Here is a 21,995-nt window from a genome sequence, read left to right as displayed (position 1 = left end):
GTCGTCAAGCCGCCTACCCCTCCCTCATCAGGGCACTTGAAAGGCCCTGGCCAAACGCTGCCAGAGATGTCAATGCAAGGCAATGCGAGAACATCGTTACCACTCGTAGCAAGGGTTTACCATGGGTTTGCCCCAACCTTTCTGGCATCTGGCTGATCAAGGTTTTTGACGCAGTCTGGCCACAGACAAACATCGACAGGTTGATCTTACAACGTTGCACCATCACCGCTTCGATTATCTCATTCTCCCCAACATGAGTCCCCTTCTACAGTCGCGAGAACCACCGCCGCTGGTGCTAATGTTGTCTTCATGCAAGGTCACCGTTCGCGCGAAAGATGCTCGCGGGTTGAAGCAACAAGAATATGGATTGCCCTACCACTCTGTTTGAAGACCTCGCTCCTTCCTAAACGGGGAGATGCTGGCCGGACTGGACCAACCTAGTATGGGCCTTGGATTCGGTCTCACTCAGTTGTAGACTAAACCACGAGGGCAGCTGGTTATCCATAGCTACCTGACTGAATACCTTCCAAGGCCAGTGCCCATCGTTGTGAGCCCGCCCTCGAGATTCATATGAAAGTCAGGAATATGTGTTGCCACATACTCCTTCCTTTCAAGGTGCGCGAGCGGCGGGCTACCTATGTAGTCAGACCTCTGGTCAACCAAGCAAATCCAACTGCAAACTTATAACCAGATCCAGGCAAGACAGTGTCATCTTCGAGCTCCAGAGTCTCGAAATGAAGTACATGTACGGAGCAGACCATAAAGCTACGTCCTGGTCCAAGATACTGAATTGATTCCATTCAAGAACATAAACGCGAAGATGCAATGCCTATCTGTTTGCTTGAGCTCACCAATGTGCAGTTTCAGACCTCTGATGTCGTCCCGTACCCAACGCACCGCGCTCCCTTCTTCTGCTGGTCCAACGAAGGCAATCACATCAGATTCAACTCAACTCCAGAAGGTAAAAGCAATGAGTACAATGTCCACATTCTGCTCTCCTCTTATCCCGTTCTCAATCGAGTGCAACATTCCTCAACAACGCAGACTTTCCCTCTAATTCCGGGGTCCCAGCACCCCGACTTTCCGCACCCATACCTTGAACTTCTCTTCGACTCTCATCCCCCGCCCATTAGCACTCTCGTCCTTGCTTGCCACACGGGTGAAACTCTCTTCACGATTCCACAGGCCCCAGGTGCCCATCGACTCAAGCTGCTCTTCCACGGCCTCGTCTTCGAGTCTTCTGTACCCTTCGTTCTGCACACCAGGAAGGAATGTGGCGTGCCACGCCATGTACAGATTTTTGGCGTGGCGGTTTGCCAGGACCGGCGTGCTGAAGAACCTGCTCTCTTCTCTTGAATTTGTCGTCGTGGTGCCGGTGACGGCTTGTCGCTCGGCAGGTTCAGGCGGGGGAGTAGGATCGTCGCCAAAGAGACTATCCAAATCACCTTCGCCTTCTCCTGCTCCTTCCCCTATCTCGCCTGCATCTGCGCTTTGTGTCGGCGCTCTGGTAGCAGTGGTGGCAGATGTTTCGGGCTGCACGTCAATTTCCGCTTCATCAACGACCGGCGTCACCGTCTTCTCCCAATCAACGGTATACATCGCATGCTGGCCCGTATACTTCCTCGCCTTAGCATTTCGAAAAGCGTTCTTGTTCAGATCGATAAGTTCCTTCTCTACCCATACCCGTGCTTCGACATTCACATCCTGATCAATCTCAAGATGCTGCTCGGTCAGGCCTTGCCGGTAGTCGAAGCGAAGAGAATAGTCACCAGAGTCGATTCCATCCTCAGGCAGATGAGATTTGATCACCCCCTGAATTAGGATGCCGACATACTTGTTCGCCAACTCGAGGTCGTAGGTTTTCTTGAACCAGTACTCTTCCCCAAGTCTGTAGATGGGTATGCCCGCGAAAACAGCCCAAACGGTATATCTGAAAACATGTCGATTCTCGTCCTCGCTGTCATCGTCGGACGAGGTGGAGGACTCCCTGTCGCTGATTCCCTCAACTTCTGTAGCAGTGTTTGACTTGATCGCTTCCACATCTATGCCTAGATCTTGCAGCGCTTTCTTTGCCTGCATCTTTTTGAGCAGCTGCGTATCAAAAGCCTGACTCTGGGGCGCCGCAGACAAGTGTTGTGATACACGTTTTCCGCTTTCTTTCTGTCTTGCATCCTCAAGCCGGTTGATTTCTTGGATGTCCTGGTCAATGTCCAAAGTTCGAGTGCCTGGAAATGGTGCTGATGCAGTAAAACTTGAGCTTGCGGCGGTTCGACCAGCACCATAGACGTATTGCGCACCTTCGTCCTCTTCACTCTCCTCACTGTCACTATGTTGGCATAGATCAAGTTCCGACTGTTCCGGCAAATCAATCACTTCTGGCTGTTCGGCTTCATCGAAGAGCTTCAGCCGAGACTTGAGCTGCTCACGAACTTTATCTTGCCGGGCGTACTGAGCAAGTCTTCTGTTCTCAGTCGCATTCGCTCCGTCATGCTTTGGCCGCTGAAGTTTCGGCGTTCTGGGCGCCTTTGTCTCACGCTCGTCGGAGGGCTCGGCGAAATGAACCTGCTTCTTCCTATGTTTTCTGTCGCTCTTATTGTGACGCTTTGCCGAAATATTTCTGCGAAGAGCACCCAGATCTGAAACTTGGTCTTCGACCTTTGCCAACTCTTCTCTCACTAGATCGAGCTTGCCCGGAAATATTCTTGTCAGCCACTTGGAAACATCTGCTGACGCTGGTTCTTGAAATCCATCAGCCCTTCTCTTCATATTGTCACGTATGTCTTGTATACGTTTGCGTTTCAGTTTGCCGCTTTCTCCCTGGTCAAGCACCAGTGTGATGAATTTGCGGACCTCATTGATCTCTTTTTGATCAGTGTCGGTGAACATGCCTAGGCAGCGTAAATATGCGATACTGTATGCCGATCTGTCAATTGCTTCAAGGTCGCGCTTTCGCTCCTTTGCAATTTCGTGGTCCAGAATGTGCTTTTGCTCCTCCTTGGGGTACTTGTCGAAACTTGGTGGAAGGGTGATGTCTAATCCCCGAAGCGAACGGTGTGCTGCTGTAGCCTTCGAATCGCTCGGGTTGGTTCTACTTGCAGGCCGAACGGCATGGTCAACTCCGTCCTTCCTTGCGAGCATGTCGTGACCAGATAAGTATTGAGCCGGCGGTTCATCTGCCTCGTGATTGCTGAGAAGTCCCACATCGCGGACATCGTCACTCGATGTCTGGCTTCTACCAGGCGCATCATCGTCGAATTCCAGGGTTGCACTTCGTTTCCTAGCCAGCATTTCCAGACCAGAAATTCTCTGGCGTGCCGCATTTCGAGCACTGTGGCCACCGGCGTGATCAACGAAAGTTTCATGCCACGGTTCTCGTGTCTCGTGTGACGCGACTGCGATGCCTTCTGAGGATGAGTCATGCGCATTGGCTTGGTGAGGCCTACGCTCAAAGTCATCCTGAATGAACTGATTGTTCGACTTTAAAGGTCTCACACTGCGTCCCATCGACGACTCACTTGACGTGGCTCTTGCGAGCTCACGAAGGCGGCGCTCCCTCTCTTCGAGAGTGGTTCGAGCACAAGGGCCTTCGTCCCAACGAGTCGATTTGCCGTGGCTCAAATGCCTGCTTTGGGTTCTGAACTGTTCAGCGGCAGCTCTTGAAGCGGGGTTCAAGGCGTTTGGATTCTTTTTCTGACGGCGCGCCCTGTAAAACTTTTGCATTAGTGGAATTCGAGACTCTCTACGATAGTGAGACGTACATCAACGGCTCTTTGAGTATTTGGCCGCGTGGCTTTGTGCGCTGCAAGACATGTTGCTGGGCTATGTCGAGAAGTTCCTCCTTGTCGGGTTCTTGGTCGTCTATGGCCTCATCCATATCAACGTCTGAGAAGGAGTCGTCATCAATGCTTTTGTCAACCATTACGAGATCGGAACTGGCTTCAGTCTTCGAGCTCGTAGGACTGGTGGCTGACTCTTCGAGCCGCTTCCGCCGCACGGCTTTCTCCCGAAGAATCCTACTCCGCTCAGCCCCGGCTTCTTGGTCTTGCAGCATCCATTGTCTGGCTTCCTTCAGATCGTCGTCCTCCTCTTCGTCGCATGACTTCGACAATCCCCACTTGTTGACTGAGGCATCCGGCTTGAACAGTACGATGTTTTCACGCTGTAACGAGGCCAACTTTTGAGCCAGCTTCTGTTCCTTCTGGTCCTCTGACAGTGCTTCAAGTTTACTCGTCGGGCTGACTGTGAGCGAGTGGTAGCCCTCATCCTCAGATTCCTCGCTGGGCGCAAAGTCCTCGTCTTGGTAGAGCGGGAACGTTTTCAGACCAAGGTCATTATACTGCACATCGTTTCTAGTAGCAGCAGCATTGGACGTCGAGTAACCTATCTGTGGTTCTTTATCGAAAAAAGACCAGTCGATTTGCTCTCCAAAGATGTCAGACGTTACCCCAGGCGCATGATCTGCGACTCGCGCTGACTCGCCTAAGCAATCGGATTCCTCCACTTTGTACAGCGCAATTTCAACGGCCTTTGACGTGGCAATGAGCCGTCGCTTTTTGTTGGCCTGGAATGAAGGAGAATACGTGCGTTTCACGGGCAAGACAGGATGGACACCATTAGGAGGGACTCTTGCAGCTGTAGTTCTTGCGCGAACCTGCGCAGCCGGACTGGGATCAGGTGGCAAGGCCTCTAGCTTGACAGATTGAGGCGGGACTCTAGACTGGCGAACGACTGAGTGATTGCCTGGTGTAGATTCATACAGATCGTCTGATGCATCAACGAGGCGCCAACCGCGGATCAGAGAGATTTGAGATCTGACCGTCTCTCGACTCTCGACAGGAGGAAGGCGGTTACACTTTGGAGATGACTTTATTGGCAGCGGCGACTCTACCAGCGGAGTCGATTGTGATGCTGACCCTGACACACTGGGAGGCGAAGACTCGGCGACGCTGATATCTTTTGCATCGTCGATCTTCGAGGTACTGGCACCCATCGCCGCTGCGTACCACCGGAGGCAGGTCATGCTTTGCTTGTTTGCCGCGTAAACAAGTCAAGGTTTGTGTAGAAGGGGATTTCGAACTCGGTGGTTGATAAGAAGTGAAATCCGGAAGAAGTTTGGTGATGAGGAGCGGCGAATTGATGTACTCGAGCAGCAACCAGGTCGTGTATGTGAAATATTTCAGATGCTGCAGGATGGCCACCCCACCCGCACGATGACAATCAAAAGAAGTGGTGAGTGGGACTGGTCAAAGAATTCAGAAGGGTAGGTGAGATGTAGCTGGCAGCTCTGTAGGTGTTAGTATGTTCGACGCAGACGTATGACCAGGACGATGGATGACTGCGAGATGCCTGGTGTAAGTGACGATGGAGAAAGGTTGTGTCAAGCAGAGTTATATGTGGGAGGGAGCTGGGCAGGAAAGAGTGAAAGGTGCTGGAGAAGTCGAAGTGATAGGAAGTAGACATAGTCGAGGTCTGCTGGTGTGAGATATCTTTGCTTCACTGATGGGCTATAAAAAAGCAGAAGATGAGGCATATGAGGACGCGGGTCGGAAGGGAAGGTAGAAGTGAACGTACGTCCATGCTGAATTCGAACACTCGATGGCATTGAGCATGGGAGGGACGTCGTAGCATTGAGCTGCGGAAGGCTTCATGCTAGTGATGGCATGAATTCAATAGGCGTGACCATAGTGCGGAAGGGGACTTGGACATGCAGATGAATCCCTGATGATGCTGTTTTTCTCAGGGCGACATAGAGCCACGGGTCGCTGCTGCTGCTGCTGCTGGTGTACAGCGCCTGAAATGCATATCATTCTTCAGCAGTGTCTACGGGGCAAGTTGGCTGTAGCGCATCTCGTGAGTGCTCTGTTGAGTCGGCATCTCGGGCACAGAGTGTTGCCCTTGAAGGACCCCAACTTCTCCATAACGTAGATGAATGTTCTGTCCTAGATTAGCAGGATCTGCTGCGTCGAATAGTAACAACTGCAAGGGCGCCTTCTGATGACCGGCAGCTTGTTGCATTAGCAGTGGTCCCGACATGAATGCTGCTGTTAAAAACAGTTAGGTCCGCTCAGGACTGGTGCTGGCGACTGCGTACAACAAAACGAATGAAATGGTACAGAAGGATGAAGCAGAAATTTCGACGAGTCAAGGGATACTTCTGCCAAGAAACGATGGACTTAAGTTACTGCAAGGCTGGAAACCTCAAAGACTTCCTTACACTCCTTCACTATTGCTCAAAAACAACAGCCCCTCCAACACATCGATTACAAATGAACAAATTGTCGGGATCTACCTTCTTCTTGATATCCAACAGTCGGTCGTAGTTCGCTCCCCAGAAGACTTGCTGCCAATTCGGCTCGTACCTCCCAGCTGTGTCAGCCTTGCTCGTCACTTGATCTGGAAAGGGTAGCCTTACGGATTGGCCTCGTTGGCATAGGTGCCTCCACTTGGTCCAGTAATGTTCCCCCAGCGCTTGCTTATGTCGACTAGAAGCTGCCTCTTGCGGCGCTTCTCGGCATCCGAGGCTGTATCGTTCCAGTTCGTGCCAAAGCTCATGACAGCTCGACTGTTATGCCAAACAGGGTGCACCGAGGTCTTGTTCCGCTCAGCCGGGTTGACTTTGCCAACTAGTGACATTTGTGTTAGCTGTACCCGTTTCTATAGCCCCGTCCAACTTACTGAAATTGAAGAATGGATAATTCTCCTCGCTCAGCTCGAGCATCATGTCAATTATCTTATCAGCTTTGTTGAATGCCATGTCCGGCGTGAGCAGCCGCGATGAGTCCATCACGTTCTGCGCGATGTTTGGGTCTTGCAAGAACATATTGCAATAGTCAATCCAGCGAGGAAAGGTGAAGTTGAGCATGGCGAAGGCTGCTTCCGGTAGTTGGCCTATCTCATAGAATGCTGCGGCGGCTTTGACGAGTTGTGCGTCTGTGCCGTTCGGCTTGATGAACAGGGAAGTAAAGCCGGCGCCGCTGAGATAACCGTAACCAGTGTACCCAGAGTCAGTCATATTGACCAGCGCGCCGAGGGAGCGTTCGAGGACAGGCCGGAGACTTGAGTTGCTCGTGGCGTTGACCTGGACGAAGGCGACCTGAATATGGCTGGGTTCGGGATGTGTCCGGTAGGTTACGGACGTCAGAACCTGAGAAAGTGCCGTCAGTATCTGTAGAAAATGCCGTAGGATATTGGCCGTGGCTCACGCCCCATGAGCTTCCTCCTCCGCCTCGTATCGCGTAAAAGTAGTCGCGATCTGTGTATTGATTAACAGTCAAATGTTCTCCTTTCGCGTTGACCAGTGTGGCCTCCAGAAGATCTAGATGACTTGGTTAGCTACAGGGAGTGCAAAGTCCGGTCGAACGCTTACTGTCAACACCAAGACCGTAGGCATTCGCAAAGGGCGAGTGGCCGCCACCTGTGAGCCACCCTCCAGCGGCGCCAACTGTCCTTGCCGCACCCCCTACGACGATGACCCGCTCCTGCGAGGCCGCTCTGTATACATCTGTACCTCGAATCAGTATGTGCCTTGGCATACGTTGGCGCAGCTGACATACCCAACCATTGCTCTCCAGGTTGCAAAGTCACAGCAGCAACTCCTTTGGCCTGTTCCGGCACCCCTTTCGCGACGAAGTTCTTCATCCACTTTCTGCCTTTCAGATTATGCGTCCAGATAGAGAAAGCACCCCGGCCAGTAGAGCGGCCCAGACTGATAGGTGTCAGTGCTCGTCAATGTCTCCTGATAGAACGCAAGTACTCACTGATCGTGCCCAGTATTCTTGACAACAAGATAAAGATCCTTGTCACTAGCGAACCTGACTGCAGCTTGAATATCAGCAACAGAAGTGGCATTTACCGAGTAGTGAGGGACTGTCGAACTCGTCAGCACCGATCTCTGGCCTTTCCGATCGCGTTCAGCTAGTCCTACCAAGGCCAGGCTGGCATGCGTCGTTTCTCGACGAGTTGATGAAGCATTGTCCATTGCCTAGTTCCCAAACCATGGCGGTATACGCTCCGGTCTGGTTCGTTCTCCAGAAGCTGTTGTCCCACTCGGCCTTTGCTACTTCACATTCAGCAGCGTCATAGGTTTGCCCATGGCAGACAGCTGCAGCAGGATATGTCCGCACAAGTCGTCCTGAAATACTGTGGTTGAAGGCTTGCCATGTCGATTCATCAGGCCAGCAAGTATCACCGAATCGACAATGCCGTCTGGACTGAGTAGGTGAAGCATTGCTGGACGTATTAAGCAAGAACAAGGCTAACACCTTAAACAAGAAAAGACTCATTGTGATTGCGTCGAAGCATCAAAATATTTGTCCAAAGAAAAGATATTGCATTCAGAAAATTCACGGGCAATACTTATACCATGTTTCGTACTTTCGATAACTTACATTCCTGACGTTCGTGGGCTCTCTCGACCCGAGTACGAACACAGCCTCAAACCCATCGCCAATGCAGCACTTCGCGTCATTGTCGAGACCTCTGCTTTCCATACTAGCAGCAATCAAGAGTCGGATTACAAGACAGAGCTGATTTCTGAAATCAGCCTTGCACCAGGACCTGTGGCCAAGGAGGCTGACATTGCAAGAGTCCATAATGCCAAGTTTGCAATACGAATACGTCCATATCTCCAATGAAATGTCCGACCCCAAGCAATGTGTATCATTCAGCTGTCGATCAGCTTGGTGCTTCGAGTACTGTTGCCATAGCTGCCAGACGACACGCCTCGTGATGCCGAGCGGGAGGACGTAGACGACACAATGAATCACTCATGTAATCCCTTCAAGGGATTCTAGGCCGCCGTTTAACTTCGAATAGATCGGCGGACGGCCAGGTTGTATTTTGATTTCCTGAGCCTCTTGTGGCTGGCTTGTACGTGCTGAGGTACCTGGGAAAGGGTAGAATAGAATTCCACGGGTGATTCCTTGGTTGAAACGTCCTTCTGTTCTTCGATCTGTTCTTACGCCGGCGAAGGAGCTCCGGGTGCGATCTAGGTCGAGACTCGTGAATGGCCTCGATGGGAAGTCTGTAAGCGTCTGACGGCCAAATCTATTCATTCTGCGGCGTTATTTTGCATGCGATTTTCTGCCTGACCGGATAATTTCTCATCCCTCTAAGTGGTCGGCAAGCTTTCCATTTTCGATCGGGCCATCAACGCGCCTGCTGCCGACGCGTCCACGTGCACGTCTCAACAGTAACGAGCAGCAGCCAGGTACACAGAGATCGTTCTCGAAGAGAACCCAAGCCTCTCGGTGACTGTTTGCGGTTTCTTCATTCGCGCAAGGGCGATGGCGTCTACGACATTCCAAGCGCAGCCTCTCCGTGCACCCCTCAACGACCACGCTATCTCATCGCTCAAAGAACTTGCCAAAGACAGATCTCGAACCATAAAACTAGCCAAGTATCTCAAGGACGCCTCTGAGCAGCTAGCTCAAACCGTCGACCAACTCAACGAGGCTGGCTACTACCGACGCATAAAGTATGAAAGACAGCGAAAGCGGCGAGATGGACAGGAAGACGGAGACAACGCGGCGGATCAGGAACATGAACAGTTCCAAAAGAAAGTCGAAAGCCTTACAAACAAGATGGACATGAGCATTCGAGCCATTGTTGACGACCAAGTTTGGTTGGAGGACCTACCAGATGTGATAAAGGAGACTGTCAACAAGGCCGGGCAATCATCTACGCAAACTCAGCAGTCATCATTCGATCCCACCCCCATGCGATCTGGTCGACGAACGATCGCGGATGAAGATGAGGACGAAGAAGAAGACGAGAACAACCGCATTCTAGAAACGCAATCCGCTCCTCATCCCTCTGACGCGCCGCACATTCTTCTTGCGGCGGCACTCCAGAAGCAAAACAAATCTTGGTCCACGAAGACCCCCACCGAGAAATATGCGCATCACAATTTCTACACTGGCTTCAAGCGTTTGCTATATGACGCTCTGCATCCTGGTGAAGAACAACCGCCAATGCCTGACCCGGGCTTATGGTTCGCCGCTGAGGAAGGTCGAGAAGTCATATCCTCCCAAAGACACCGTAGTGGCGGCTCCGACAGTGAGGGTAGCGACTTCGAAATTGCCTCCGAAACGACCCGTATAAAATGCCCGATCACCTTACTTCCTTTCCAGGACCCGGTCACGTCCCGGAGATGCAAACACTCCTACGAAAGAGAAGCAATCTTAAACATGCTCAGAACATCCAAGGACCACGCTTCTCTCGACCAGGAGCAACTTGTGGAACTTAGTCAGATCTCCCATCGAGGAGAACGAGCGCGCCGCGAAAAGGAAATGCAAGTCCGCATGGTGAAGTGCCCGGAGTGCAATGTCCCGCTTATGGAAGGTGATCTTGAGCCGAACCTACCCTTGAAACGACGTGTGCAGAGACTCCTCTCCCGCGCCCAGCAGAGGAATCGAGCTGAAACTGCGACGAGTGATGTCGATGAAGACGAAGACGATGATGGCGTTCGAGGCACCCAGAGAATTCCCGTTGGTCTGACGTCGAGTCCTGTGGCGCCGTCTACAGCCAGAAGTAAGAGGAATTTCAAGGCCGAGAGATTGTCGGGTGTAGTTCCGCAGACGCAGTTGTCCTCCAGACCTGGTACAGCGCAAAGTGGGAGTGGAACACCTTCTGGGATGCAGCCGCCGAGTTCGACCGCCCGGACAACGACTATCCTAGAGCTCGGGGATGATGATTAGGTACAGCTCGTTTGATGCGTGTCAGTGTGGCTGTGGGTAGACTGTGCAAGAACAGAGAACAATTGATGTACGGAAATGACTTGACTCTGACCGTAATGGTCATCCCATGACCATCGTTGTATCTATCGACCACTCAGCCACCACCATCTTCCTGACGTATCGAGCGGCCACAACACAAGCCACGAAATGAACCATTCCCAGCAGTCCAAGTTAAACCGATCAGGCTTTGCTGCCTCAAGCCCAGACAGCCTTTGCAAGTGATATCCTCTACCAGTAGCTCAACGAATGACATTTCCTAACTCGATTCTATTTTCTCTTGCAGTTGGTTGCACTTTGTTCACATTGCAAGCGTCTGATCCCCATTGTCAACCTGCTCTGCCTGTTTTGTGGCTTTCATTCACTCGCCCAACCGCAACAGACAAAGAAGAAAGACGCTTCCGCTTTTTTCCATCCTACTCATCCGAGTCATAATCGTCATCGGGCAAGAGACTCCTATACCTCCTACTAGCCAGATCTTCTTCCAGACCACCTTCGCTTTCCGGGTCGATATAGCCTATCAATCACCACAAACGTTAGCCACGCCGCTCCGCCTCAAGAACACAGGACAAAGAACAAAGAACACAGAGTTTTGACTTACCATCGCCACCGGCAAAGCTCAAGGCCACGGGCAACCAGATCAAGGCATGCGCACTCGCCAGCACCACCAGCGCCAACCAGACGCGGAAGTAATAAACCTCAAAGATCTTGCTCCTCGTGAACGCCAGCACGACGACGCCCAGGAACTTGGTAACGCCAATGCCACTGAACACGCTGCCACCGACATTCACCAGCGCCGTCCACGCCCGGACATCCCTTCCACGGAACTTATTCCTGGCCCGCTCCATCACACTTTTGGACGGAAACATAAACGCCCGAGCAATATGCGCGCAAAACTCGACGCCGATGCCCACGCAAATCACCAGATTAACCAAGCTAACCGCGTTCAGACTCACGCCCACGAGCGCCATCACACCCAGCACATCCACAACGATCATGACCACGCTCACACTGACCACGGCGCCTGTGGCCAGACTGCCCAGCAAACTACTACTCAACGCAAAAATGATCGCTACCGCCACACCGACCAGCGTCGCCGTCAGGCGCACTATACTTCCATACTGATCAAAGAAGATGTAATGCTTTGAATACGCAAAGACATCAATCCCGTCGTTCTTGTCACTCACTTCTTTCGCAATCCGTCTTGCAGCGGCGTAACTCTGAATGAAATCTCGCTGGCCCTTCAACGGGGTGTGGAATGTTCGGAAATGGCTCGCGGGGATATCGGTATTGTTCGCATCGATGACAACCGCATTACTGTAGGCCGCCTGTCCCCCGTTGGGACACTCCTCGTCCGTCGGCGCGTGGATCCATTTTTGCGCATACCTCACGAACTCGGCGCCCTCCGGCATACCACTCAGCGTTATGTTCCACTCGCCTTCCTTGAAGCACGTATTGCCATCCTCCTCGGTACAGCAGTCACTGATCGGATTGAGCCAGTAGAAGAAATCATCCACCCAGCTCGCCGTCGCGGCGTTGATATAGCTCACGTCCGGTCGCTTGGATTCCTGCTCGAGGATATAAGACAGCGAATATTCATTGCACGTCGTAAACCGACCGCAGAGTTGCTGCTGATGCTCTCGCTGCGTCACATTGACATCGCGCGTGACAAAGTACACCGGCGGACCGGAACCGAAGTACGCGTACAAGTCGTTGAAGTACGGAATCATATAGCTATCGCTCGGCAGCGCATATCTTTGATCGAGGCCAAGCTGGACCTCGGGCAACAGAGCGATAGCTGCGGCGAACAAACTGACAAAGAATGCCACGACGAACGTCTTAACCTTCTTATCGAGCAGGCGCGGTGCGTAGACCTTGCGAATAAATCTCTGCAGCCAACCCTCTTCATCTGAACCGAAGAAGTGGCCGCCGGGCATGCTGACGGAGTTGGCGCCACGAACAGTGACGCACGGGAAACAATCAGCCCGGAGACTCTCGACGCGTCGTTGATTGAGCGCCAGGACGGACATGAACATTGTGACTTGCAGGCATGCGTTGATAAAGACTGCACCAGCGGCGTACGCGGCGAAATTTTTGACCGCGGGCATACCAACAAAGGCGCCCATCGCGAACGCGATTGTCTCGGTGGACGCCGAGAGGAGAATACTCGGGCCCATACGTCCGAGAGCTTTGGCGACACGCTGGTAGATCTCCTCATCTGGATGACTGACGTTGACACGCTCAAACTCATGGACGATGAGGAAGATGTTGTCCACGCCGACGGCCAGAACAAGGAAGGGAATGACCTCCGCGATGATCAATGTGACCTTGACCCCGGCAGCAGAGAATAGACCCACGGATCCGGAGACTGACATGAGGACAATAATGATGCCGACCACGCCGAGAGTGAACTTCGACTGGACTAGGGCGTTCGACGGGTTGCTGAGGAGTGACTTGAACGACAAGCTTGCCGATCCTAGAGCAAATGAAGCGTAGATGAACATGACAACATAGCTGATCGCCACGATCTTCGCATCCGTGTTGGTTGACTTGTTCAGTTCCTCTTCAAGACTGATTTCTGTATTGAAGGATAACCTCAAGCCTCGAGTCTTGGCGGCTTCTTGGTAAATGAGCAGTTCGTGCTTCAAGGCGCGCTCCCACTCTTCGGCTCTGGCTTCGCCTTCCGTCCCAGGCTGGTGATTGTTGACCACCCAAGTCGTGATCATTGCCTTTGCGCTTGTGACCTCGTCAATATCTTTATAGCCTCCAAGGATGCGCCCAGGCTGAAGAGGGTCCATAAATTCCGGCAGACATCTCTGGTCGCCAGGATGCGCCGCGCAGAGCTCGATTTGATCTTTCCAATCGCCAGTCAAACCAGCTCCAAACCAGCCACTGACTGACTGGACAACGCAAGCCGAACCTGTAGGCTTGAAGCAGACGTCCTTGAGAGTGACGCCATTCTCCGGAGTCATCATGCGCGAGATGCGCTCTTCGATGTCGAACCACCAATCAAGGTTCTCATAAGTCAGAACCGAGCTGTTAGGCGAGCCATCGTTGACCAAGAAGGCCTGTTCGGTTCTGTAGAACGGACCGAAGTTCGCGTCAAAGAAGGCCTTCTCTTGAGCAGCATCGGAGCTCGGGCTGACCCACAGACGCACAGGATCTCTCTCGACTTCGAATCGTAACCAACCCAAGCTGAGCAGACCAATGACCACAATATTCGTGCCGATCGTTAGTCCCGGGTATCTAGCGCAGAACCCCCCAAGCTTGCTGAACGCTCGATCGAAGATCTGATTCAAGTAGTAATTCCGCTGCGGTCTCTCTAAGAGGCCCGCGTTATGCACCAGATCGCCCTCGTCCTCATCGTCACTGGGTGCAGAATCCTGCAGAAGTTGCAATCTCTCGCTCTTCCATTGCTTGTGCCGTCTGTATGCCACATGGCCAGAGATGGCGGTGATGAGTAGTAATAAGGCGATCGAGTAGACAATGATCACCGCGAAAGACAGACACGGGAGCTTTCCTACATGGCAAGTTTCCGCCGAACTAACTGGTTCCAAAGTTGGACACACCGCCGGACAATCGACACAGCTGCACCGGTAGTTGGGATCCGTATCGTTGCAAGCATAGACACGAGGGTCCGCGGGCTTCATGCCCTGGGTATCATCATATCGCGGCTCTTCCAAGAAATTGATCTGAAACGGACTTCCAAGCAGCTTCTTGTCGCCCAGGAACTTCAAGAATTCGGTATAATTTTCAGCACCGCCGCCGATGAATGCCATCGCTTTGCCACCGCTGGCGCCATTCTTGACCTCTTTGCAACTGTCGTAGAAACCGCTTTGGTAGTCTTTCGACCAAGTGTTATCGAGTTCGGTGACGATTTCTTTCCCGTTCGTAGCTTTGCCGGTATCTGTGATATTGATGAACAAGGACTGGTCGGGCGAGCAAGTGAAAGTGCAGAAGAGGTTGAAGAAGTTTTCCTTGCAAGCTGGACATGACGCGATGATTCTCTCTGCGAGATTGAGGTTCTTTTTCAGAGTGTCCACCTGCTCCTCTTCACAACATACATCGGTATCTCCCCATTTTGCACCACAGAGATCGACTAGCTTTTCGCGTAGATCATCGGAGGGAGGCGACGCCTTTCCATTGTCGGGACATGGTAGATCAGATCCAAAGAAACCCTGTTTGCCGCAATGACCGCGGATTGCACATCGGCCGGCTTCGTGAAGAGGAGTTGCAACGGAGGACGATGCGACAGGAATAGAGCAGATTGCGGCCAAAGCTGCCAAGGTAGAGGAGGAGAAGCGCATCGTTGGGGACTCGTAAGGTGCGAGTCGTCTTGTTTAGTTCACCGGCTGGAATAGTCCACAGTGTAGCTCATCATGTAATGCTAGCCACAGAGTCAAAGCTGCAACAGAAGGTTGTTGTGGAACACTTGGAGGTAAAGAGCAGACATGTTGACAGAATCAAACGAGAGGGAATGGATGGTTGGTTTGTGGAATATGGAAGCAGGCAAACATGGAAGATGCAGGGCGACGTGTGACAGTTGGGGTCGGATCCATTAAGACGTCAGCATTCGGAGCTCACCCAACCCTCTTCCTGCACACGACCCCAGGCACATGGGCACACGAACGGAGACCCAGTCTAGACAGATGGAGAATTGAGATGCGGAATGGTTTTCTAAAGATGGAGAAGCAAATATACGGGATTTCCATAACTCAGGTACACAATGTGACACAGACTCTAGCGTGGCATTTGATTTTCTTCGTTTGTTATCTCTTGTCTCTCCAGCCTCAGCACTATTCACTTTTGTCTTTTCTAACAAGAGGGGAAAAGAGTAGAATACACGTGTTATGAAGGAAATGCCTTTGATCCCAGGAAGGGAATCCCTCATGTCAGGTCGAACCTCAGCCTGCTCTCGACTCCAGCCGAAGTCCCCCATTTTGACAACCTATGGCGCCTTCATAATGCACACAATCCTACCTGAGTTTCGCTGAAAATTTCGCTGTCAAGTGTTCTTCGCTCTCCATACTAAGACAAAATGAAATTGTCGGTTTGTCGAAATCAAGTGTCCAGTCGCTTAATTTTCGCCTGGGGTAGCTGCTGCTCTCGACTCGCTTGGCTTTGACTCGAAAGATGGTTTGGCGTCCGATGGTCCTTCAGCTGTCTTGGTTTGGAAGCCACCTCGTCCACCGCGTCCACCGCGACCGCCTCGATCGTCACCTCGTCCTCGACCGCGACCACGGAATCCTCCTCGGCCACGGCCACCCTCACTATCACTGGCACCTCCGCTCTGATAGCCACCTCGGGATGGGCCAGTGCCAGCAGCGGATGCGCCACGGCCGCTACCCTGCCAAGTTCCCGCTCCACCTTGGCTGTGGCTATCGCGCTGATGAATTCCACCACCTCGTTCCTCGAAGAACACCACCTTTGGAGGTTTGCCGGTGGGTCCCTTGTGTTTCTGCACCTCTGACTGAGCGCGAGTCAAAGCACCTTGTGCAGTTTCGTGGTCTTCGAATTGCAGCTTCCAATTGCTGAATTTGCCCATCCGCACAATCGATTTGACCTTTTCACGGTCCTCCTCGGCCAAACATTCCTTGGCAGCCTGCTCGGTGTCGACGAAGGACATGTACAATGCGGTAGGAGGCTTGCGCTCTAACATTGGAGTTGCAGGTTTAGCTTTTGATGTTTCGATATCGGTGACCTTGTCTGTACCCGCGCCATTTGTGGCCGGAGTGGCAGGCTTGGCGTCAGGTGCGGAGGTAGTTGGTACAGAGCTGCTTGATGGTTGCGGTGTCAGCGGTTTGGCCTGAGTCACTGGTGGGGCAGGTGATCCTGTAGTAGGTGGAGTGGCTGATTTCGCAGCCGCTGTTTGCTGACCAGGTTGGCTGGGTCTTGCTGGCTGTTGCCCCGGTCTCTGTTGTTGCGGGAATGGCTGCACTGGAGCTGGGAATGCTGGCGTACGGGTTTGAGCTGGACCAGTCGGCGCTGTCATGGGTGGCGCTGGAGCTGTAGTAACTTGTCCAGGAGATCCCTGTTGTTGACCAGCTTGGTTTGAACCGAGTTGTTTGCCGCGATGAGCAAAGTTGAAGCCCTGGGCACGCATTTCTGTGCCAATGCGGCCACCTTCAATCTCCAGAACAAGATAACCAAAAGCAGCGTCAGCAAGGTTGAAGTTCCACATGTTCTTGAATGCACTCTCATCCACTTGACCGGCAGCACCTCCACCAACTGGGCCTCCAAAAGGATTTCCTCCATTGGCAGTACTGGGCATCCTCTCAATGATGTCGAGAGCACTGTGAAGCAGCTGTTTGTGGCTGGGGTTGGACTCAATGGCTTGTTCAACGTCAACCTTCACTGTCTCCCACACATCTTGGAAGGATGCCTTCGACGCAGCCAATTTGCCACGGTAATGATCCAGAGAAGGGTTGACCGAGAATTCGTTGTAGGAACTGCCATATCGGAAGTGCAGACCCGCCGAGATGGAGAAGTCGGCCTTCAAAGTGACGGACAACTGATTGAGAATCCCGTCTCTCGCGGGTGAGGCGTGAGTCAAGAAGATGCGGGTTTCCGAAGGATCGTAGACTCGGTTCGCAGTGTCGATCAGGGAACCAATCTGCAACAACGTCGTCCACATTGTTCCCTGCCCGCCCGCAATGTATGTCTTGCCCTCTCCATTGTCGAAGAGCTTGTGGATGACCACAGCACCTCCGAGGCCCAGCAACCGCAATTTTACACCTCCGACATCGAGTAATCTTGAATTGACTTCATCAATGATGTGTAGATTATCCACCTTGTATTCTCCTGATCTAAAACGCTCCAAGACCCGAACATCTTCACAAGCTCCCCATACCGTGTAGACCGGTACGTCCAAGGTGATCTGCTTGTTGAGTAGGAGAGGCAGTTCCGAAAGAGGCAGTTGGTCTGGTGAGAACATCTGTTTGATCGGTCGTGGCGGATTAGGCTGAGCAATCTGTCGCTTGACATGTTCACTGAGCAGAGGCGAATACTGTGCGACATGTTTCAGAGTCCTAAACTCGGTTCAGCCATTTGATCTCGGGTTCAACCTCACAGTTTTCTTACTTCTCAGCTATTCTCTCTAACGATGTGTGGTCGTAGAATCCAAAGTCACCAGTGTGAAGGATGTAGTCGGCTCTTGCGGTTCTTGCCAATTCGTTCAGAGATCTCAGGTTTCCTGTCAAAGGAGTTGGTCAGATTGATTAAGCTTTGCGGCCGACAGGAGTAACTCACCTCTCACATCTGCAATGCAGAGGACCCGGACGGAACCGGCCTGAATGATTCGGCCATTGTTGGGAAGAAGAGCTTGCGCTCCAGGTGTCGGGCCAGAGGTACCGTTGGGTAGATAGCCTTGGTTTGGGAATTGAGGGCGTGGCTGTGGGCGGCGCAGGATTAGCGGAGGGACCGCAACTGGCATGAAGCCTCTGCCTGCGTTGTATGGATGCATTGCGAGGTAGACCGCTCGGTGGAGGAGTAAGAGAGGTAGAGGGAGAGATGAAAGAAAAGAGAACTCACAGAAGCCATCGCTGGAGTGAAATATTGCAGACTTGCACCGGAAGGTTCTCTGATCGCGCAGGCACGTTTTGAAGGCGCGGCAGAAAGTGACAAGGACGCGGCTCGATTAGTATTAGTGAAAGGAGGTGTCTGGGGAGTGGAATGGCGTGTGAAGACTCCTACTAGGTCGAACACAAGGAATAGATTGATGCTGGGTCAAAGGCAGAACAAAAATGAGACGTCTGTAACAAGTGTATGCACCCCCAGGAAAAGCGACAAGCTACGTCCGCTGCTTGTAAATGGCGCCAGTCTCCATCGGTCTGGGAGTCCGCTTGGCATGCCGCTTATCCTCTTTGGTTATGTCAGTCTCGTTGAGAGAATCAGAACCGCGAGGGTCCAAGTATGAATTGCAGCTCATGAATCGAAAAGTCCCCCTTGATCGCTAGAATCTAGATCATGAATAATGTTGCAATGGCTGTCTCATACAAATATTCTCCAAGATTTTGGTATTTTGGCATGGCTGGTTGCAGGATACTTCCAATCTCCTGGCCAAACACGATAAAGAGCGTCGGAACTCAACCAGAGTTCAGATCGCACAGGGTGGTACATGAAAGGACACTTCACCTTTCCACTCCATAACTCCAATAGCAAGCATTGCGAAACTTCGTAGCACATGCATGCTGGTTTTCCGCCATCCTCATGCAATTTGGTTGTTGGTATCATATATCCTTCGAAACCTGAGCCGTGAACTCCAAGTGTCAGTACACACTGCCTAGACGACACCCAGAATCTTGTCAACGTCCTTCTTATCCACCACTGCACCACCTTCGGAGCACTTCGCCTTTGCACGCAGCTCGCTACAGAGGTTGTCGATATCAATCTCGCCGTTGCGGAACTTCTCCATTGATTGGAGGCGGTCCCTACACCAAATGTCAGCTCGTTTCAAAGGACTAGTGTTGGACTCTACCAACCATATCTTATTGCAACTCATAGGCCTGTCGGTATCCGGAACGACTTCTTCGTTCTTAGCTGCCTCCACCTGTTGCATTAGATCCGTCTTGGGAGCTTGGTCAGCTGTGATATCGGTGTAATTATGCAGAGGGCTGCCCAGGTCCGGCAATGGGTAGGCGTCATTAAAGAAAGCTCCAAAATCCTGCGACAGAATATTGTCTTGAGTCTCGCGGTAGTCGCCGAACAGGACGGGATCGAAGGTGTTGTTGTTTTGCTGAGCAAGGGCGTTGATGCCATTAACCTCCAATCCGGTGGTGTTGTTATTGAATCCTGACGAGCTTTCGTTAGACATGTTCAAAATAGGTGGTATTGGATCGTCCGCGCAGCCACAGGCCAGTTGGAGTTGATCGCAGAGGTCCTTACCGCCAAATGTCAATAGACCACCTTCGTTGATAGGATTGAGGCTGTAGTCGTTGACCTTATTGGCAGGGGAGTTGAGGCTCGGCTCTGGGGAAGTCCCAATGGATGAAATGTGATTTTGCGACTCTGTCGACGAACTCGGAGAGTCGGAATTGGACATGCTCGAATTTGAATATAGTCCCGAGACGTTTCCCAGAGCGTTTTGGCCTGGGGCATTGTAAGTGGTTTGGGGGAAGTATCCACCCAACGATGCATGACGGCTTGCTTCCAATATAGAAGGACTGAACAACCCGGACAAGCTATCGACGCTTCCTTGCTGGTCCTTCTGTATATTTTGAGGTTGCGGAGACCTAGATTGTCCATTACTTAGAGGTGATTGGGTCAAAGAGCCAAATCTAGCAGGCTGATTTTGTGAGCCTGATGTCGACCGACGGCCATTACTATTTTGTGAGACTGATGTCGACCTAGGTGTTGAGATCGATGAGGCTCGAGTCGAGTTTGTGGTCTGTGGTTTCTGCTGCTTCGAGTTACCGAACACGTTCGACGGCATCGACGGAAGATCGCCGAATTTTGGGAACTCGAACTGGAAGTCATTGTGGTTGTTGATTGCAGAATTATTTTGTTTTGGATGGGCCACAATCGGCTGCGACCGATTCAATCCATTGCTGCTAATCCAGGACAGACGCTTTCGGTATTCTTTCAATTCGACCTGCAGACGTTCCACTTGAGCTCGGAGAAGGCCATTCTCGTGGTTGGCAGATTCCGAAGCCTTTTCAAGGTCTTCCACCTTTACTTCTAGGTCTTTCAGGTGCTTCTCCTTGCGCTCGCGAAAGGCACGTTGTGCCGCTCGGTTCTGAGCCTTGCGTTTCTGCATTTGAACAATTAGTACTATCCGTGTTGCAATAGTATGACACGATTGCATATAATGATCCAAGTGAACATACAGAAGTAGGTTCGGAGGTCAAAGGCTTCCTGCCGGGCTTTTTGGCAGTCTTGTCTTCGCCCTCCCGTCTCTTTCCTCCGCCCTCGTCGTCATCGTCTTTGCCGTCGAGGCTTTTTCTCTTGTCATGTAGCTCTCCAGGGATGTCACCTATCATGCGGGCATTTTCGTCAAAGTCGAAACTCTCGTCAAAGTCGGCATCGGGATCAAAGTCAAGGAAAGGGCTCTCATCGCTGAAGTCGAGATTGGCGGATCCTGGGGCAGACATGGTGGGAGTGAAATTGATATTCTGAGGGGTCGCTATCTGTTTGGACTGTTGGTTCGAGGACTTGTTGGAGTTTAGCGCTGCCATAAGCAGGTCTTGCTGGTCCCGGGAGAGAAAGAGACCGTCTGTGGACTGGCGCGACATTGAATATGAGGAGGTGGCCGCTGCTGCCTTTGTCTTCAGCAGGGAAGGCCGGCCCGTTCAGCAAGGATTTGGTTCAAGCGGAAATTGCGGAGTCGAACGGGAAGCTCGAATTGACACTTCCCAATATTGCCTCCCTCTACTGCGAAAGTAGAGCAGTATCAAGAGGCAAGAAATGAACTGCAATAGTATTCGATAGTGGTAGAGGCAGGATGGGAAAGAGAATAAGTTGAGAATGACAGAATAGTGGGTTGAAGTGAGGGCGCGGGAACGGTAGGCGGGGCGGTCAGCGCACCCTTGGATTGACAACAAGGCTGGGTGTTCAATGGGGGCAGTGTGCAAGAACAAAGTACACAGTAGATAGGGGCGAGAATGACGGAATGGAAGTGGTCCAGACGTCTAAGAATCGGCACTCGATCCTGGTGAGATCTGTTCACAGGAAAAAGATGCGAGTTATGGTGGTTGAAAGAGTGATGAGAGGGGGAAAGCCGGTCAACCACTGAAAGTTGCAACCACTCAGGCGAGGACCCTTGCCAAGACTTACGCCCGTGAGCCTTGACCAGAGTCCCAGTGTTTAACTATAGCCTCCAAATAGCCAGTCTGCATTCAGCACCCGTAGATTGGAGACCGGCTGGGATGTCATTTCCTGCCCGGATTGAAGGTCCCAGCACGCGCTGCCTTTTTCGACGCAGATACATACAGGCCTCATCTTGCTTGGATGACTCTGCCGGTTGGTCTTGTTCTGATAGAAGGCTCATGTCCGGTATAGCTCCTCTCAGTCATTCAAGCCGGCCGCCGATTGAGCGCTCTGAGTGGAGGAAAAGGACTCGTGGGCCGTGCGTGAGAGGTGGCGAACTATCCGGGTGGGAGGAGCGTTGACCTGCTCCAAAGTTGATTTCTAAGCCGACCTGAGTCGCGACTGGTCCATGCCCATCCATGAAAGTCCATGCCAGCACCACACCCAAATAACTGTCCAGGAAGCAATCAGGCACCCTTCCCGATGAGCATCTCTGCTGACATACCGGTTGGAAAATCA

At 52.1% G+C, this 21,995-nt stretch overlaps 6 protein-coding genes across 8 annotated transcripts; 1 reads left to right on the top strand and 5 right to left on the bottom strand.

Moving 5' to 3' along the window:
• Positions 1-1,053: 1,053 nt before the first annotated feature.
• PV05_03715 (uncharacterized protein) lies at positions 1,054-4,990 on the bottom strand (the record flags this gene model as incomplete). Its single annotated transcript, XM_013464386.1, has 2 exons — positions 1,054-3,703; positions 3,759-4,990. 2 exons carry the CDS (start codon positions 4,988-4,990, stop codon positions 1,054-1,056), a joined length of 3,882 nt encoding a protein of 1,293 aa, XP_013319840.1.
• Positions 4,991-6,408: 1,418 nt separating this feature from the next.
• PV05_03714 (uncharacterized protein) lies at positions 6,409-8,282 on the bottom strand (the record flags this gene model as incomplete). The annotated part of the gene is made up of 7 exons (XM_013464385.1): positions 6,409-6,623; positions 6,676-7,144; positions 7,203-7,315; positions 7,367-7,501; positions 7,554-7,705; positions 7,758-7,866; positions 7,925-8,282. 7 exons carry the CDS (start codon positions 8,280-8,282, stop codon positions 6,409-6,411), a joined length of 1,551 nt encoding a protein of 516 aa, XP_013319839.1.
• A 931-nt stretch (positions 8,283-9,213) lies between these two features.
• On the top strand, positions 9,214-10,780 carry PV05_03713 (uncharacterized protein). The gene has a single exon (XM_013464384.1). It carries the CDS (start codon positions 9,285-9,287, stop codon positions 10,695-10,697), a length of 1,413 nt encoding a protein of 470 aa, XP_013319838.1. The 5' UTR covers positions 9,214-9,284; the 3' UTR covers positions 10,698-10,780.
• Positions 10,781-10,835: 55 nt separating this feature from the next.
• On the bottom strand, positions 10,836-15,393 carry PV05_03712 (uncharacterized protein). The gene is made up of 2 exons (XM_013464383.1): positions 11,335-15,393; positions 10,836-11,250 (listed from the first exon to the last, which is right to left on the bottom strand). Exons 1-2 carry the CDS (start codon positions 15,038-15,040, stop codon positions 11,150-11,152), a joined length of 3,807 nt encoding a protein of 1,268 aa, XP_013319837.1. The 5' UTR covers positions 15,041-15,393; the 3' UTR covers positions 10,836-11,149.
• An 81-nt stretch (positions 15,394-15,474) lies between these two features.
• Positions 15,475-18,504, bottom strand: PV05_03711. 2 transcript variants are annotated; one of them, XM_013464381.1, is made up of 4 exons: positions 18,264-18,504; positions 17,982-18,123; positions 17,814-17,925; positions 15,475-17,761 (listed from the first exon to the last, which is right to left on the bottom strand). In XM_013464381.1, the coding sequence occupies exons 1-4, from the start codon at positions 18,270-18,272 to the stop codon at positions 15,811-15,813; spliced, it is 2,214 nt and encodes a 737-aa protein (XP_013319835.1). In that variant the 5' UTR covers positions 18,273-18,504; the 3' UTR covers positions 15,475-15,810. The 2 variants fall into 2 exon arrangements, with proteins under 2 accessions (XP_013319835.1, XP_013319836.1); XM_013464382.1 differs by having other exon boundaries at positions 17,982-18,504.
• A 132-nt stretch (positions 18,505-18,636) lies between these two features.
• Positions 18,637-21,681, bottom strand: PV05_03710. 2 transcript variants are annotated; one of them, XM_013464379.1, is made up of 4 exons: positions 20,558-21,681; positions 19,617-20,481; positions 19,214-19,523; positions 18,637-19,162 (listed from the first exon to the last, which is right to left on the bottom strand). In XM_013464379.1, exons 1-4 carry the CDS (start codon positions 20,960-20,962, stop codon positions 19,015-19,017), a joined length of 1,728 nt encoding a protein of 575 aa, XP_013319833.1. In that variant the 5' UTR covers positions 20,963-21,681; the 3' UTR covers positions 18,637-19,014. The 2 variants fall into 2 exon arrangements, with proteins under 2 accessions (XP_013319833.1, XP_013319834.1); XM_013464380.1 differs by having other exon boundaries at positions 19,214-20,481.
• Between the last annotated feature and the right edge of the window lie 314 nt (positions 21,682-21,995).

This window comes from Exophiala xenobiotica, assembly GCF_000835505.1.
Source record: "Exophiala xenobiotica strain CBS 118157 unplaced genomic scaffold supercont1.2, whole genome shotgun sequence".
Taxonomy (NCBI): Eukaryota; Fungi; Ascomycota; class Eurotiomycetes; order Chaetothyriales; family Herpotrichiellaceae; genus Exophiala; species Exophiala xenobiotica.
Note: the sequence above shows the minus strand (reverse complement) of the source record. Positions and strands in the feature narration are given on the sequence as shown.

Bases quoted from the DNA above. Each gene is read 5' to 3' on its own strand.
- PV05_03710 (XM_013464380.1), bottom strand. From the start codon at position 20,962: ATGTCGCGCCAGTCCACAGACGGTCTCTTTCTCTCCCGGGACCAGCAA. The intron at 20,482-20,557 runs GTATGTTCACTT...GTTCAAATGCAG, and splicing joins TGACCTCCGAACCTACTTCT to AAACGCAAGGCTCAGAACCG. The intron at 19,163-19,213 runs GTTGGTAGAGTC...CATTTGGTGTAG, and splicing joins ATGAGTTGCAATAAGATATG to GGACCGCCTCCAATCAATGG.
- PV05_03713 (XM_013464384.1), top strand. From the start codon at position 9,285: ATGGCGTCTACGACATTCCAAGCGCAGCCTCTCCGTGCACCCCTCAAC.
- PV05_03711 (XM_013464382.1), bottom strand. From the start codon at position 18,195: ATGCATCCATACAACGCAGGCAGAGGCTTCATGCCAGTTGCGGTCCCT. The intron at 17,926-17,981 runs GTGAGTTACTCC...CTCCTTTGACAG, and splicing joins CTGCATTGCAGATGTGAGAG to GAAACCTGAGATCTCTGAAC. The intron at 17,762-17,813 runs GTAAGAAAACTG...AACCGAGTTTAG, and splicing joins TTAGAGAGAATAGCTGAGAA to GACTCTGAAACATGTCGCAC.
- PV05_03712 (XM_013464383.1), bottom strand. From the start codon at position 15,040: ATGCGCTTCTCCTCCTCTACCTTGGCAGCTTTGGCCGCAATCTGCTCT. The intron at 11,251-11,334 runs GTAAGTCAAAAC...GGTGATTGATAG, and splicing joins GAGCTTTGCCGGTGGCGATG to GCTATATCGACCCGGAAAGC.